Here is a 13,063-nt window from a genome sequence, read left to right on the forward strand (position 1 = left end):
ATTTCGCCGTCCACTGTTACGTAGCGTGCGGCCTGTGTTCGGATCTTGCGAGCTGCCCATTTTTCGGCGGGTAGTTGTCCGTCGACGATGTAGTCTCGAATCGTCTGAAGCCATGGGGTATCACAGCCGTAATCAGATTGCTCTGATGGTGGTGGTCTGATAATTTCTTCTTCGTCGTCTTGGCCTTCTATGAGATTGACGACGATTGGTGGTCCGATGCTCGGATGTTCGATGAACTCGACCGGAATTACCCTTTTGAGTCCTGGATCGGAACTTGATGCTAGGGCCGCGAGGGCGTCCGCCTGGACATTCTCGGAACGGGGGATCCGCGTAAGGGCAAAAGAGTCGAAGTCTTGAGCTAGACCTTGGACCAATTTGAGGTACGCGTCCATCCTTTCGTTTCTGGCTTCATACTCTCCGCTGAATTGATTGGCCACTAACTGGGAGTCGCAGTAAGCGTGGAGATTACGTATTTTTAATCCGTGAGCCAAACGTAGCCCTGCGATTAATGCCTCGTATTCGGCCTCGTTGTTCGAGGCATGGAATTCCAGTCTGAACGATTATTCCAAGATCTCGCCCATCGGAGAGGTGAGACGGATTCCGATACTCGATCCTTGCTTGGATGAGGATCCGTCGACGTGGAGGAGCCAGCTAGAATTTGGTTCCTCATTGGTTATTGTTCTCGTTGGAAGTTCGACCAGGAAGTCTGCGAGCACTTGTGATTTTGCGCTTGTCCTCGGTCGGTATTCGATGTCATACTCGCTCAACTCGACCGCCCACTTAGCCAATCGGCCTGATTGACTTGGGCTATGCAAAATTGTCAAAAGGGAAAAGTCGTGAGGATGACAATCGTGTGAGATTGGAAATATGGTCTTAGTTTTCGGGCCGATGTTACGACCGAGCATGCCAATTTTTCCATCAACAGATACCTAGATTCGGCATCTAGCAAGGTTTTGCTCATGTAGAAAATAGGTTTCTGCTCCCCGCGTTCTTCCCTGATCAGGACTCCGCTTACGGCCGTTGCCGACACATCGATGTACAAGAATAAAGGTTCCCCTTCCACGGGTTTTGCGAGGACTGGAGGGGTAGCTAAATAGCGCTACAACTGTTGGAAGGCGTTTTCGCACTCCTCCGACCATTCGAATTTTTTATTTCCTCGCAGGACGTCATAGAAGGGCAGGCACTTATCTGTTGATCGTGAAATAAATCGGTTGGGCGCTGCGATTCTGCCGGTCAGTCTTTGGACTTCCCGCTTATTCTTTGGTGAAGCCATCTCGATTAGTGCGTTGATCTGTTTTGGATTCGCTTCGATACCGCGGCATGTGACCAAGTAGCCGAGGAATTCCCCTGATGCCACGGCGAATCTACATTTTGTCGGATTGAGCTTCATGTTATGGGAATTTAATTGCGCAAAACACTCTTCGAGATGTGACACGTGATCTTTTGCTTTGAGGGATTTGACGAGCACGTCGTCGATATAAACCTCCATCGTTTTTCCGAGTTGTTTGGAGAACATTCGGTTTACGAGTCGTTGGTAAGTTGCACCGGCGTTTTTGAGGCCGAAGGGCATTACCTTATAGCAATAAGTTCCGCGATCGGTAATGAACGCAGTCTTCTCGCGATCGTCAGGATTCATCCTAATTTGATTATAACCTTAGAAGGCAACCATGAAGGATAAAAGTTCGTTGCCCGTTGTTGCCTCTACCAATCGATCGATATGTGGTAGAGGGAAGCTATCCTTTGGACATGCTTTGTTTAGGTCGGTAAAATCCACGCAAACTCGCCACTTCCCGTTTTTCTTTTTGACTACTACAGGGTTGGCGAGCCAGTCTGGGTTTCTTACTTCTGTTATCGACCCAACTTTAAGCAATTTTTTGATCTCATCGTTTACTGCGGCAGCACGTTCGGGTCCTAGCTTCCGCCTTTTCTGCTTGATGGGTTTGAATGTTGGATCGATATTCAACTCGTGACATGTTATGTTAATGTCGATCCCTGGCATATCTTCCGCAGCCCATGCGAATGTATTGAGGTTCTTTTTAAGACAGGCTATGAGTTATGTTCTTAAAGGCTCGCGGAGATTGGCTCCAATCTCGACGCAGCGTTCCGGGAAGGCTTCGTCGAGACAGATCGTCACCACGGGTTCGCATGTTGGCTCGCATTTTTCGTCTAGGGCTTCGATGCCGCGAGATTGCCAGAAGAGTTCCGCTGAATCTTGACCTCGTGTATCTTTGCTGGAGGTCTTTTTCTCCACTTTTCTAGGAGTGATCTCGAGGATTGGTCTTTTTCGTTTCAGTTCCGCGGCGAAGCAAACCTGTGAGGCTCTCGGATTTCCCCATATTACCTCGACTCCGTTAGGGGTCGGGAACTTGAGGCAAAGATGGTACGTTGATGGGATTGCGCGCATGGCGTTTAGCCATGGCGTCCCCATGATAACGTTGTAAGATGCGGGATGGTCAACGACTAGAAACTCTGTGACGTTCGTCACGGTTCCGGCTTTGACAGCAAGATTAATCGATCCGTAGGCCATGGTTATTTCCCCCGAAAGTCCCAGCAGTGGGCTTGGGTATTTTGTGACTTCGGATTGATTGACCCCCATTTTTTCGAGCTTTTCTTTGAAGATGATATCGGCCAAACTACCGGTGTCGATAAGCACCCTAGCAACGTCGATATATCAAATCGTCAACTCGATGACAAGGAGGTCGTTTCGAGGTTTGGCCCGATCGACCATTGCTCCCCCCTTGAATGAGATGACGTTCGCGCACGTCGAGTCTTGCATATCATTTCTGATCGTTGAGTGGCTTTTGCGGGTTAAATTGATCCGTATCCCCCCTCCTTCTAGCGCCAAACTGTGGGAACCGAAATTCGCACTGTCGATTTCCGTTTAAATAAGGAAACTAGGAAAACCCTAATTTCCCAGAGGACCCGGATATCTGCTAATTACCACACGTCAAGCAATCAGAACACGAGAATAACAACGATAAGAATAAGAAATCGAAAAAGAGAGCAAAGTAGATCTTATTCCGATTATCATCAAAACTTCCGTATTTATCCGCGGAAACTTGACATTTATCCTTCCTTGTGGACCAAGCATAAACCGTGCTGCGGTTTACGGGCTTTTCGTTAAGAAATCGTAGGATGGGCGTCGAGTCGTGTTTTAGATCCCTTTGGGCCGTCTTCCGACTCGACACGTTTACTACGAATTCTTTTTGATAAAGAACAAACTTTCCGCGGTTTCTAATCCGCGAAGTTTGATCGATGAATTTGAATAGCGGAAAACATGGACTGAGCTTGCTACGTTCTTCGGGAGATAGCATTCGAAGGTTTGACGAGAATGCATGGATTGATGTCGTATCGATGTTCGGAAGGGTTCAATCGCTACACAACGACTGAACTTCGGCTCGAGCCCGGTTGCTACGTAGCGACCGAGCGGGACGAACGCTCGGTCGCTACATAGCGACCAAGCTTTGGCTTGAGCTCGGTCGCTACGTAGCGACCGAGCGAGACGAACGCTCGGTCACTACGTAGCGACCGAGCTTTGGCTTGAGCTCGGTCGCAACGTAGTGACCGAGCGGGACGATCGCTCGGTCTCTACATAGCGACCGAGCGGAACGAGCGCTCGGGCTCGGTCGCTACGTAGCGACCGAGTGGGACGATCTCTCGGTCGCTACGTAGCGACCGAGCGGGACGATCGCTCGGTCGCTAGCTTGGCCGAGCTCGGTCGCTACGTAGCGACCGAGGGCTCGTCCCGCTCGGTCGCTACGTAGCGACCGAGCGGGACGGACGTTCGGTCGCTGCGTAACGACCTGTTTTCGAGCTTTCGTCGGACATCTCGATTCTTTCTTCCGTAAAGTTTTTTCGTAAGGAAGAATCTATTTCGAAAAGTACTCTTCGGAGAAATTCTTATTTTCTTCCTCGGACGTTTTGAATGTTAAATTTGTCGTAACCGTTTTTGACCCCAACAGTGCTGTGGAGTCATGATGGTAGTGAGTTTGTTGTGAACGGTCAGCGTCAAAAGCCATACCTAGCCTACACAGAAATCCCCGAAGGAGAAGATGTCTCTCTCGGAGAACCGCCTCGAGCTTAGAGCACACCGAAAGTCAAGCTAATGACTGTAAACAAGCGCTTAGTGGGAGGCAACCCACTGGTAAGTGTGAATTAGAATTAGTTTTCATCTCGATTTAAAAAAAAAAAAAAAAAAAACCTCTCCATCGATCTATCCGAACCCGGATTGATCGATGCGGATACCCAATCGATGGATCGAACAAAATCTCGGAGGCCTTTTTATAAACGCATCGATCGATAGACATTTGTACAAAAATGCATCGATCGATTACTAAGATGGCCCAATGCGTAACAAAGTGATCGATCGATCGGGATATCCAATCGATCGATGCGGATACCCAATCGATGGATTGAACAAAATCTTGGGAGCCTTTTTATAAACGCATCGATCGATTCGTATTTGTACAAAAATGCATCGATCGATGCGTGTGCGGGAAACAGAATTATAAGGCAAAACCCAACCTTTTTGGATCAAAACCTCAGAACTCTCATCCCCTCCGATTTCCCCTAAAATTTGACCCCCCCCCCCCTTTCTCTCTCTATAATCATCCGATTTGAACAATTTTGGGTTCTATTCCACTTGATTTTTCGAGCTCTACCCGATTCCTACACTCGTTTTCACCCTAAGACCGAGAATGAAGTGCACGAAAACATCAGCAAAGAAGAACACACAAGAAGAGGGTTCGTCTCAGCGAGAGAAGCAAAGGCCAAAGAAGTGAGATAAGTCTGATACCACCCACTACAACAACATGAAGAAGGTAGCCGTTCCGGCTACACAACTAGCATGGCCTGAGACGATGACAATATTGGGAATCAAATCAGACATTGAAGGGCTGTTCCAGAACATGGGTCTATGCCAACTATGCAACCTCAACAAACCCACTTATCCGGAGTTGGTACGCCAGTTCATAGCTTCCGCATACATCAGCCATCCCGATGGTAGCCATCAGGAAGGTTTTCTGGCATTCATAGTGCAGAAAGTATACTTTGAGGTATCTTTCACAGACCTCTGCGGACTATTTGGATTGAGTGCAGGGGAGAGGACATCTGGTCTTTATTGGACTTCAGAGCTGTTGAACTTCTGGGAAACGATTGGCACAGGGGTTTATAGATCTTCTCAGGCAAAGGAGTCACATATCCGGAACCCAGTACTGAGATATGCCACACGCCTCATTGGCTCATTGCTATACGGGACAACCACAGCCGCATCAGTCATGCAATGGGAGTTGTACCTCCTGTACCAAGGTGTGAGGCATTTGCTACCGGCATTTGGAAACTCTACATTCCCACCTGCTACTGCCTTCAACATGGGAGCGGTGCTGGCCGCAAACTTAGCAGGATACAAAGGGAAAGTAACCAAATCCAAGAGCATTGCATGTGGATTTGGTGCAGTGATTACTCGGATCCTTACACATGTGTGTGTAGACTGTGAGAACCATCAGGTAGCACTGGACAGATCGAACAACATTGCATGGAACTACTTGGATGTCATTTCTCTAGTAAGTAAGGAGTTCATAGTTGGTCCCTACTCGAGGATTGATCAGGATAATCCTTACGTCTACGTATTCCAGGACCGAGCGAAGAAAACACTCTACTGCCACCTGCCTCAGATCGGCCTGACTGCTCTACTTTCAGAGGCTGCAGTTGAGTTCCTACCCCCTGCTACCGCACTAGTAGACAAGCCATCCTTCTTCACGCCAAAATATCAGACCAAAGGCAAGGCCGTGGATGATGAAGAAGGAGAAGATGAGGCTGCACAAGCCATTCCAGATGATTCACAACCCCATCAGCTACTCCCATCAGACTCCAGCCAGTACAAGCTGCAAGAGCTTCCACCGAACGCCACTTCGCGCCAGCAACAACATTGGAGAGATCAGAGCATCAAGACAAACAACGACATGCTACACAAGATCTGGGCTGCCATTTCACGTATCAGGCCGTGTCGTTGCCAAAAGGATGATGTAGTTCATCGGGACAACTCTCCATCCAGCTCTGGTTCGGGTTCGAGTGGTACACACATGGCAAGAAAGAGGTCCAAGAGACCCGAAGATGCAGGAACATCTGGAGCAGGAGACGAGGAGTAGGAGCTATCACCGGCCAGTATTGTCATTTGATTTCCGACCGCGCTATTTTATTTTCATTTCTATTCTAACGTTTTATGGTTTTATTTTCTGTTGTCACAATAGGGACGGTGTAAACTAAGTCTGGGGGAGGGTACTTGTCATAGTTCCATTTAGGAATCTGCCATAATTTTTTCGGTTAATTTTGAACTTAGTTTTTTTTTTATATTTTATTAATTATGAGTTTGTATTTCTTTTACATGGTTTCTTCGTTTTATTTGGTTGTGTTTTGAGTAGTTTTTAATTCATATTCAGCTTTGCCTTGCTAAATAAACCAAATAACTAATATCTGAGTACCATTCTTTCAGCTATCAACTGCAGGCTGTGAAACATGGAAAAACCACAAACATTGATCAACCAAAAACATCCATGCTTTTAAGAATGTTCAAAGGATCCAAACTGACTGACCACTCAATCTACTCAAATTTTCTCATCTTGGGGCTTGGTATACACTAGATCGAAATCCCTCTTCAGGACTAAAAGACGAAGTTTGTATCGGTCTGGCTCCCCTCTCTTTTCACTTCGAAAAAAATAAAAATAAAATAATAATAAATAGAAGGATGCTAATAATAGGGGATAAATGTCAAAAAGAAGTGATCAGGGCTTGTGGCTGCAACCATTAAGACTTGAATCATGGAAGTCTGTCAAAAAAAAAAAAAATCTCAGTCAATTAAAAAAAAAAATGATACCCTTGAAATAAAGGGAGACATTGACTGAGTGGAGCGAGAAGAAAGGGAGGAAATGAGCCAGAAAAGACCAATCGCGTAATCAAAAACCTGAACGAGTAAGAATCCATGTGTCTTTTGATCGATTCCCCCATGATGAGACCACACCTTAAATCTAAAAAAGGTCGGCAATGGAAACTTTGGGTACTTCTTATAAGCTGTGGGCTGAAAATGGTCGAGAGATAAGGTTGGGGTCGAATTACGTGGAGTTCCTTCTAAATGTTGGTGCTAACTGATGTGGTTTAATACCAAAGGATGGTGAAGATGGTTGTTTGCAGGTTAACTGATGTATGTCTTTGCTTGAGGACAAGCAAATGTTCAAGTCTGGGGGAATTGATGTGTCTAGGTTTTTGGTACTTGTTTATATATTTTTTATTATATTTTTCTCGATTATTTGTAGTTTTTCGTTCGTGTTTCAGGTATATAGGTGATTGAGCGCGTTAGGAACCATTGGCATGTGCATACTGGAATTTCAAGGGATTTTCATATCCATCTGAAGGGGTTAGAGCACAGAACGAACAACGGATCGAACCGAGACGCGAAGAAAAGGAAGAAAAAAGAATCCATTGATCGATGGGTTTTTCAATCAAAACCCATCGATCGATGGGAGATCATGCGCCGGAAGTTTTCTTTTAAATGCATCGATCGATGCGTTAGAGCCCATAAACCCATCGATCGATGCATCCTCTCTGTGTCCTGCTCCACCAACTTCCTCCACTTCACCTACTGCATCCACTCGTCTTTCATGATGAAATTGGAGCCTTTGTCGAAAAAGGAGGGTCCTTGGCCGATTATAAATAGGGAGGACGAGCTCCATATGAAAACACACCATCTTAGAGATCAAAACTTGAGAGAAAATAGATTTGTGAGTGTTTTTCTACTTTGAAGATTTGTTTGAGTTTGAAGTTTGTAGAAGAAGAAGAGAATCCCTTTTTCTTCCCAGAGAAGCTTCTAAACCCTCTGTTATTCTTTATTTTCTTTTATAATGTCAATTATGAATTCTGTTTTTGGTTCCATGTGTGAGTAATCTACTAGTTAGGCTAGGGTGATTCAAAGGAATCCATGAATCCATGAAACTGATGTGTTAAAGAAAGGGGTAAATCATTTAGTTCTTCATCTAGATCTATCTTAAAGCTTGAATTAGAAGGTACACCTAGTTCTTGATCATTAGGAAATTCAACACACCAAAAGTGATAGTTAAACTTCTGAAAAGAATCTAGATGAGCAAGTTTTCGTAACCAACGAGAGTTGTTGTTATGGAATTTGTGAACAAATCGAACCTGTTAAAATGCATGTTTAGAATTATGAATATGGCGAGAGTTGATATTTAAGATTCTAAAACATAGGATTTAGTACTGCGAGAGTAGGCTAAATTATTTAAGCTATTTGAATTCAAGAACGGTTCTAAAACATACCCCTTGTTTAATGTTTGTTTCCCGATTTATGTCATTCCCGAGAATTACCCGATGCCTAACGTTTTAATCTATAAATTAAATTTCATTTCAATTTATTACCTACAAGTTGTGACAATTAAAAACCACAAAAACAATCATTTTCGTTCTAGTTTGACTTTACTCTAATAGATTCATAGTGTAACCTTGGTCTCTGTGGAATTCGATCCCTAAAAACTATTGCGCACTACCGTGCACTTGCGGTTGGTTTTAGTGGTAAAACCTGAGGACAACACACATAAAATATCATCGGTTCAAATGACGTCTCTAACGCGGTGCATGCGTGCTATCCAGTATCCACTCCTTAAGATGGACTTTTATTGAAAGGAGCCAATAGGAATGCAGCGACTGTTTCTCATGATTCATGATTATTTATAAGTGCTTATAATAATTAAGTGTTTTATTCTTCAGGACAATTAAATTTTTGAACGAAGTGAATCTAGAACAACTAATCTCTAGTACATTTCAAAGAAATATAGAGTGCTTTTGACATTTAGAACATGTATAATGGCCAACATATACATATGCAATGGAGGAGATTTGATCTATATAAGATATATCTTCAAAATGAAATAAAGGAAAAACAAACAAATTCTCAACTAATAATATAACAACACAAATTCACAATATGCTCACCTTGTTTATTTTTAGGTAGTGTGATTTGAAATTAATCAATCGAATGATACAATAGAATAACAATAAACACTTTCTTTATTCACATCCAAAAATAAAAGAGATTAAATTGGAAATCTCGTTATCGGAAAACAAACTCAGAGACCGGACCTGAACGGCACTTTAGTCGTCGGAAGCCATCTTTCTCCGTCGATGAAAGGTTTAACCGTAAACCTATTAGCTTCCTTCGTACTTAAAAACCTTAATCCCTTCCACTTAACTCTATTCTTCGTCGACGCACTAGCGCCAATATTCTTATACTCACCGTAAAATATCGTATCAGGCGCAGAGTCTCCGACCCACGGCAACCAACCTTTCGGATCAATAAACCCATGCAACGACGATTCCATTATCACCGTCGTCGAGAAATCCTTCCATGGCCGACCTAAAAACGTCTGAACACCAGTTAGGTTACCTAGCGGAGATATGTTGCAACGGTGAATCGAGATTCCTGTGTTCTGGTTCGGATCTTTGCGTCCTTGAGCCGTGATTGTGTTCTGCTGTCCCTGCATAGGTCTGCGAGGGCGAATCTTGCAGCTTTGTAGAACGGAGGCTGCGTTACCGAAGATGAAATCGACTGTTCCTATTATGGTGCACTCACGGTAAAACTGACGTTGTGCATGCACGTAAAGCGTGTCTTGGTATGCGTTCATTGTGCATCGGTAAAAGGCGGCGAGATCCGCGCTGACCACTAGAGCTACAGCTTGGTGTTTGGATGGACCGGCTGTGTTGATGAAGCCCATGTCTCTTGCCATAAACCCTTTCCCGAACACAGCTGTGGAGAACATATATAGGAAAGTATATAAACTGGTTTCTTGAAGCATAACAAAGTATAAAAACCTAGTTTCTTGAAACATAGCACATCAATCATATAACTGGTTTCTTGGTTGACAATCAAGGATTATATATCTTTCCTGTAGAGATTATGTCACATAAGATCTATTTCGGTTGTTTTATTAGGTAGCCACATGACAAGCATTCAAGTTATTTCATATAGCTGAAACTAATAATGTTCTAAAAATTGATAATAGAATATGCGATAAATCGGTCATAAACGAAATAACTTTTCCAAAACGTTTTTTTTTTTGAAAGATCAAGATAGTAATTCTATACATAGCGCCTAATTACCATCTAACAATTTTTGAAACAAAGCAAATTGAACCCTTTCTTGCAAGACAATCTATTTCTTCTTATTTATGATATTTTTTAAAATGTAAACATCATTAGAAAACAATGAAGAAGATGTTCAATGAAGCATTGAGATAATTAACAAAGAACCTAAAGAAGCTTGTTAAAGCAGATCATTCTAAACTACGTACCCAAATTGAAAATCTGGAGAAATTATTAGTTTTATTGATAATATCTTAACAAAAACAATCTTCAATTTTTTTGATCAAAAAAAAATCTTTAGTTCTCAACATTCATCCTCTAGGTTACTAGATTAGTTGGTTCATCATATCATGTTATGTGTTTGGGCATAAAATAAATGGTCAATATTTCGAGAGAATTACCGAACGTGGCGCTCTGGAAAGTGGGAGTTCCATCAATGACATTGAGTTTACCAGAGACAATACTCTTGCTCTCTCCATCTCCAACCACAACAACATTCCACATGGTCTTCTCCACTTTCACATTCTCAAAATAAACTCCTTTCTTCACATATATAACCGTCCTCTTGTCACTCTTCTCAGGCACATCCTTTAAAGCCCTACTTATCGTCTTATACTTCCCCGAACCATCCTTCGCCACCACAATATTCGCCACTCTCCTCAAATCAGTGCTCTGCAACAACCTCCTCCCCACGTTGAAGTCCACCGCCACGTCAGCACTCAGCAAACGCCTCCTGAGTTTGAAGGAGTCAGCGATCTTACCGAGCCATGTGATGATAGCCAAGGCGTTACTCGTTAGCTCCGTTGCGTTCTTGAGCTGACCTTCTCCGAACGTCTTAGAATCTGGATGGTTAGACTCAGCTAACGTCTCTATACAAGTATCTTGGTACGTCTCTGCTGAGCTCAGCCATGTACGGAGGTCACTGACTAGCTCAGGTAACGTGACGTCACCGTTTTGTGATGATGTCAACGTGTTTTCGAGGTTATCTATCGTTAGGTCAAGAAGCTCGACGCAAGCATGCATGGTGGTGTTGTCTCCTGAAGAGGAGAAGGCGTTGAGAGCTTTCGTGGCTTCTGCGATTGTGATCTTGACCGCGTATATAAAGAGCTGTTCTGGATTCAGACTACTTGCGTTTGGAGCTGATCCGACGGTTTCGAGACACTTGTCTTTATGTAGTGTAACGTCGCATACGGCTTTAACGGAAACGGAGATTGAGTCTCCGTTATCGTTGGTTTCCACCGTCGTTGACTTCTTGTTAGCCATGGTTCCGAAGACGGCTCCGATCACGATGCCAACGAGAACGAGTAGCGATACGACGATGATCGTGATTCTCTTCCTCGAGTTGCGACGAGCTTCGAGCGTTACATGTTCACGCTCGTCGACTTTGCCGTAGGAGGAAGACATTTTCTTAGCTTCCTTCTTCCCTATTGATGTTTTCTTCGTTTGAAGTTTCTCTTTAGTTATGTTTGGTTTGGAGATAGTAGCTATATATAAATACAAAGAAAAAAAAACTATAATTAATACTTTGAATAAAACTAACAACTTACGTGCGATGCACAAAGCAGGCTAGAAAAATTTATTTTGGTTATTAAGAATGTATATGAATTCATAAGTGCTTCTCATGTTTTTGTTCTTCTTTTATGTAAAACAACGATAAGCATGCATCTCGGTGCCAGTGCCGGCTCTTGACCATGGCAGGAGGGGAAATGACCATGGGTCCTTGGGTCCAAAATTTTGTTTAGTGTGATTTTAATAGCAATAAAAAATCCAAATTAATTTGTTAAAGAGCAAATAACTATTAACTTTATAACAAAAAAGTCCATAAAAGGTTCACATTAATTTTTTTTAGTGTGTATTGTTTTTCGTATTTAAAGAAACTCATATCTTTTGTGACAAAAAAAAGGAACTCATACCTATTTTTTATTTATTGTGGATTATTGAAACTTTTTAGTTGAACTTAAAAAATACAATGAAAGAATGTTTGAAATAGAACCTAATTTTTTTATGTTTGCCCAAGGCTATTAGATTGTTTCAGACGGGCCTGCTCGGTGGTATGTGTTTCTTATTTTTTTTCATAAGTCGCAACTACTCTTGATTAATTATAAGATTAACTTTCCTATGAACACATATAACTTTGATTTAAAAAAATTAAGTTTGTGTAATACTTTACATTCCTGGTTCAGTTTATTTGCTGATTACTCTTTTTATCATCAATAGTGTGATTTTTTTTTCTTATTCGCCAATTTTGATTTCAAGTGTTGTAAGTTCACATTGTCAAATTTAAATTGCTAGGCTTCACTATCACAAGTAGTTGACAAATTATTATTATTTTACTAGATTCTTTCTCCGCGCTATGCGCGGATAAAATATTTAAATTTGTTACATTTAATATTTTTATTTGTATTTGAATTTTTGTATATTAAATTATATATAACTAATTTTTAAATTTGATTTTTTGTTTTAGTTTGAAGTAAATATTTCTATTATATGTAACACAATTAACTAATAAAATATGAAAAATCAAGTCCGAGATTTTAGAGTTATGTAAAAAATATAATCATGTATAGAACATAAATTATCTTAGGCCTTGATTGGTAGAGCATTATGCTCTACATTATCCAATCAATAATTATCAGAAAAGCATTTAGAGAAGCATTTACTAAATGCTAATGCTCTCCAAATGCTCTCTAGCCAATGCTCTCATATGAAGATTTTAGAAGATCATTTGCATTTATAATTTATAAAATTAAGGAAAATATATAATTAATTCATTTATTTTATCTAATAATATCATAAAATTATTTTTATATTCAGAAATAAAATTTTGATTTCTAAAATTAATTTGCAATAAAAATATTTTTTTTAAAAAAACAGTATTTCACATTTAAAATATAATTTAATATATTTCAAATTTGGAAAATTA

The 13,063-nt window shown here is 41.6% G+C and overlaps 1 protein-coding gene across 1 annotated transcript; it reads right to left on the reverse strand.

Moving 5' to 3' along the window:
• Window positions 1-6,077: 6,077 nt before the first annotated feature.
• LOC106379606 (putative pectinesterase/pectinesterase inhibitor 24) lies at window positions 6,078-12,507 on the reverse strand. The gene is made up of 2 exons (XM_013819523.3): window positions 10,542-12,507; window positions 6,078-9,805 (listed from the first exon to the last, which is right to left on the reverse strand). Exons 1-2 carry the CDS (start codon window positions 11,542-11,544, stop codon window positions 9,129-9,131), a joined length of 1,680 nt encoding a protein of 559 aa, XP_013674977.1. The 5' UTR covers window positions 11,545-12,507; the 3' UTR covers window positions 6,078-9,128.
• Between the last annotated feature and the right edge of the window lie 556 nt (window positions 12,508-13,063).

This window comes from Brassica napus, chromosome C1 (genome assembly GCF_020379485.1).
Source record: "Brassica napus cultivar Da-Ae chromosome C1, Da-Ae, whole genome shotgun sequence".
NCBI classification, from domain to species: domain Eukaryota; kingdom Viridiplantae; phylum Streptophyta; class Magnoliopsida; order Brassicales; family Brassicaceae; genus Brassica; species Brassica napus.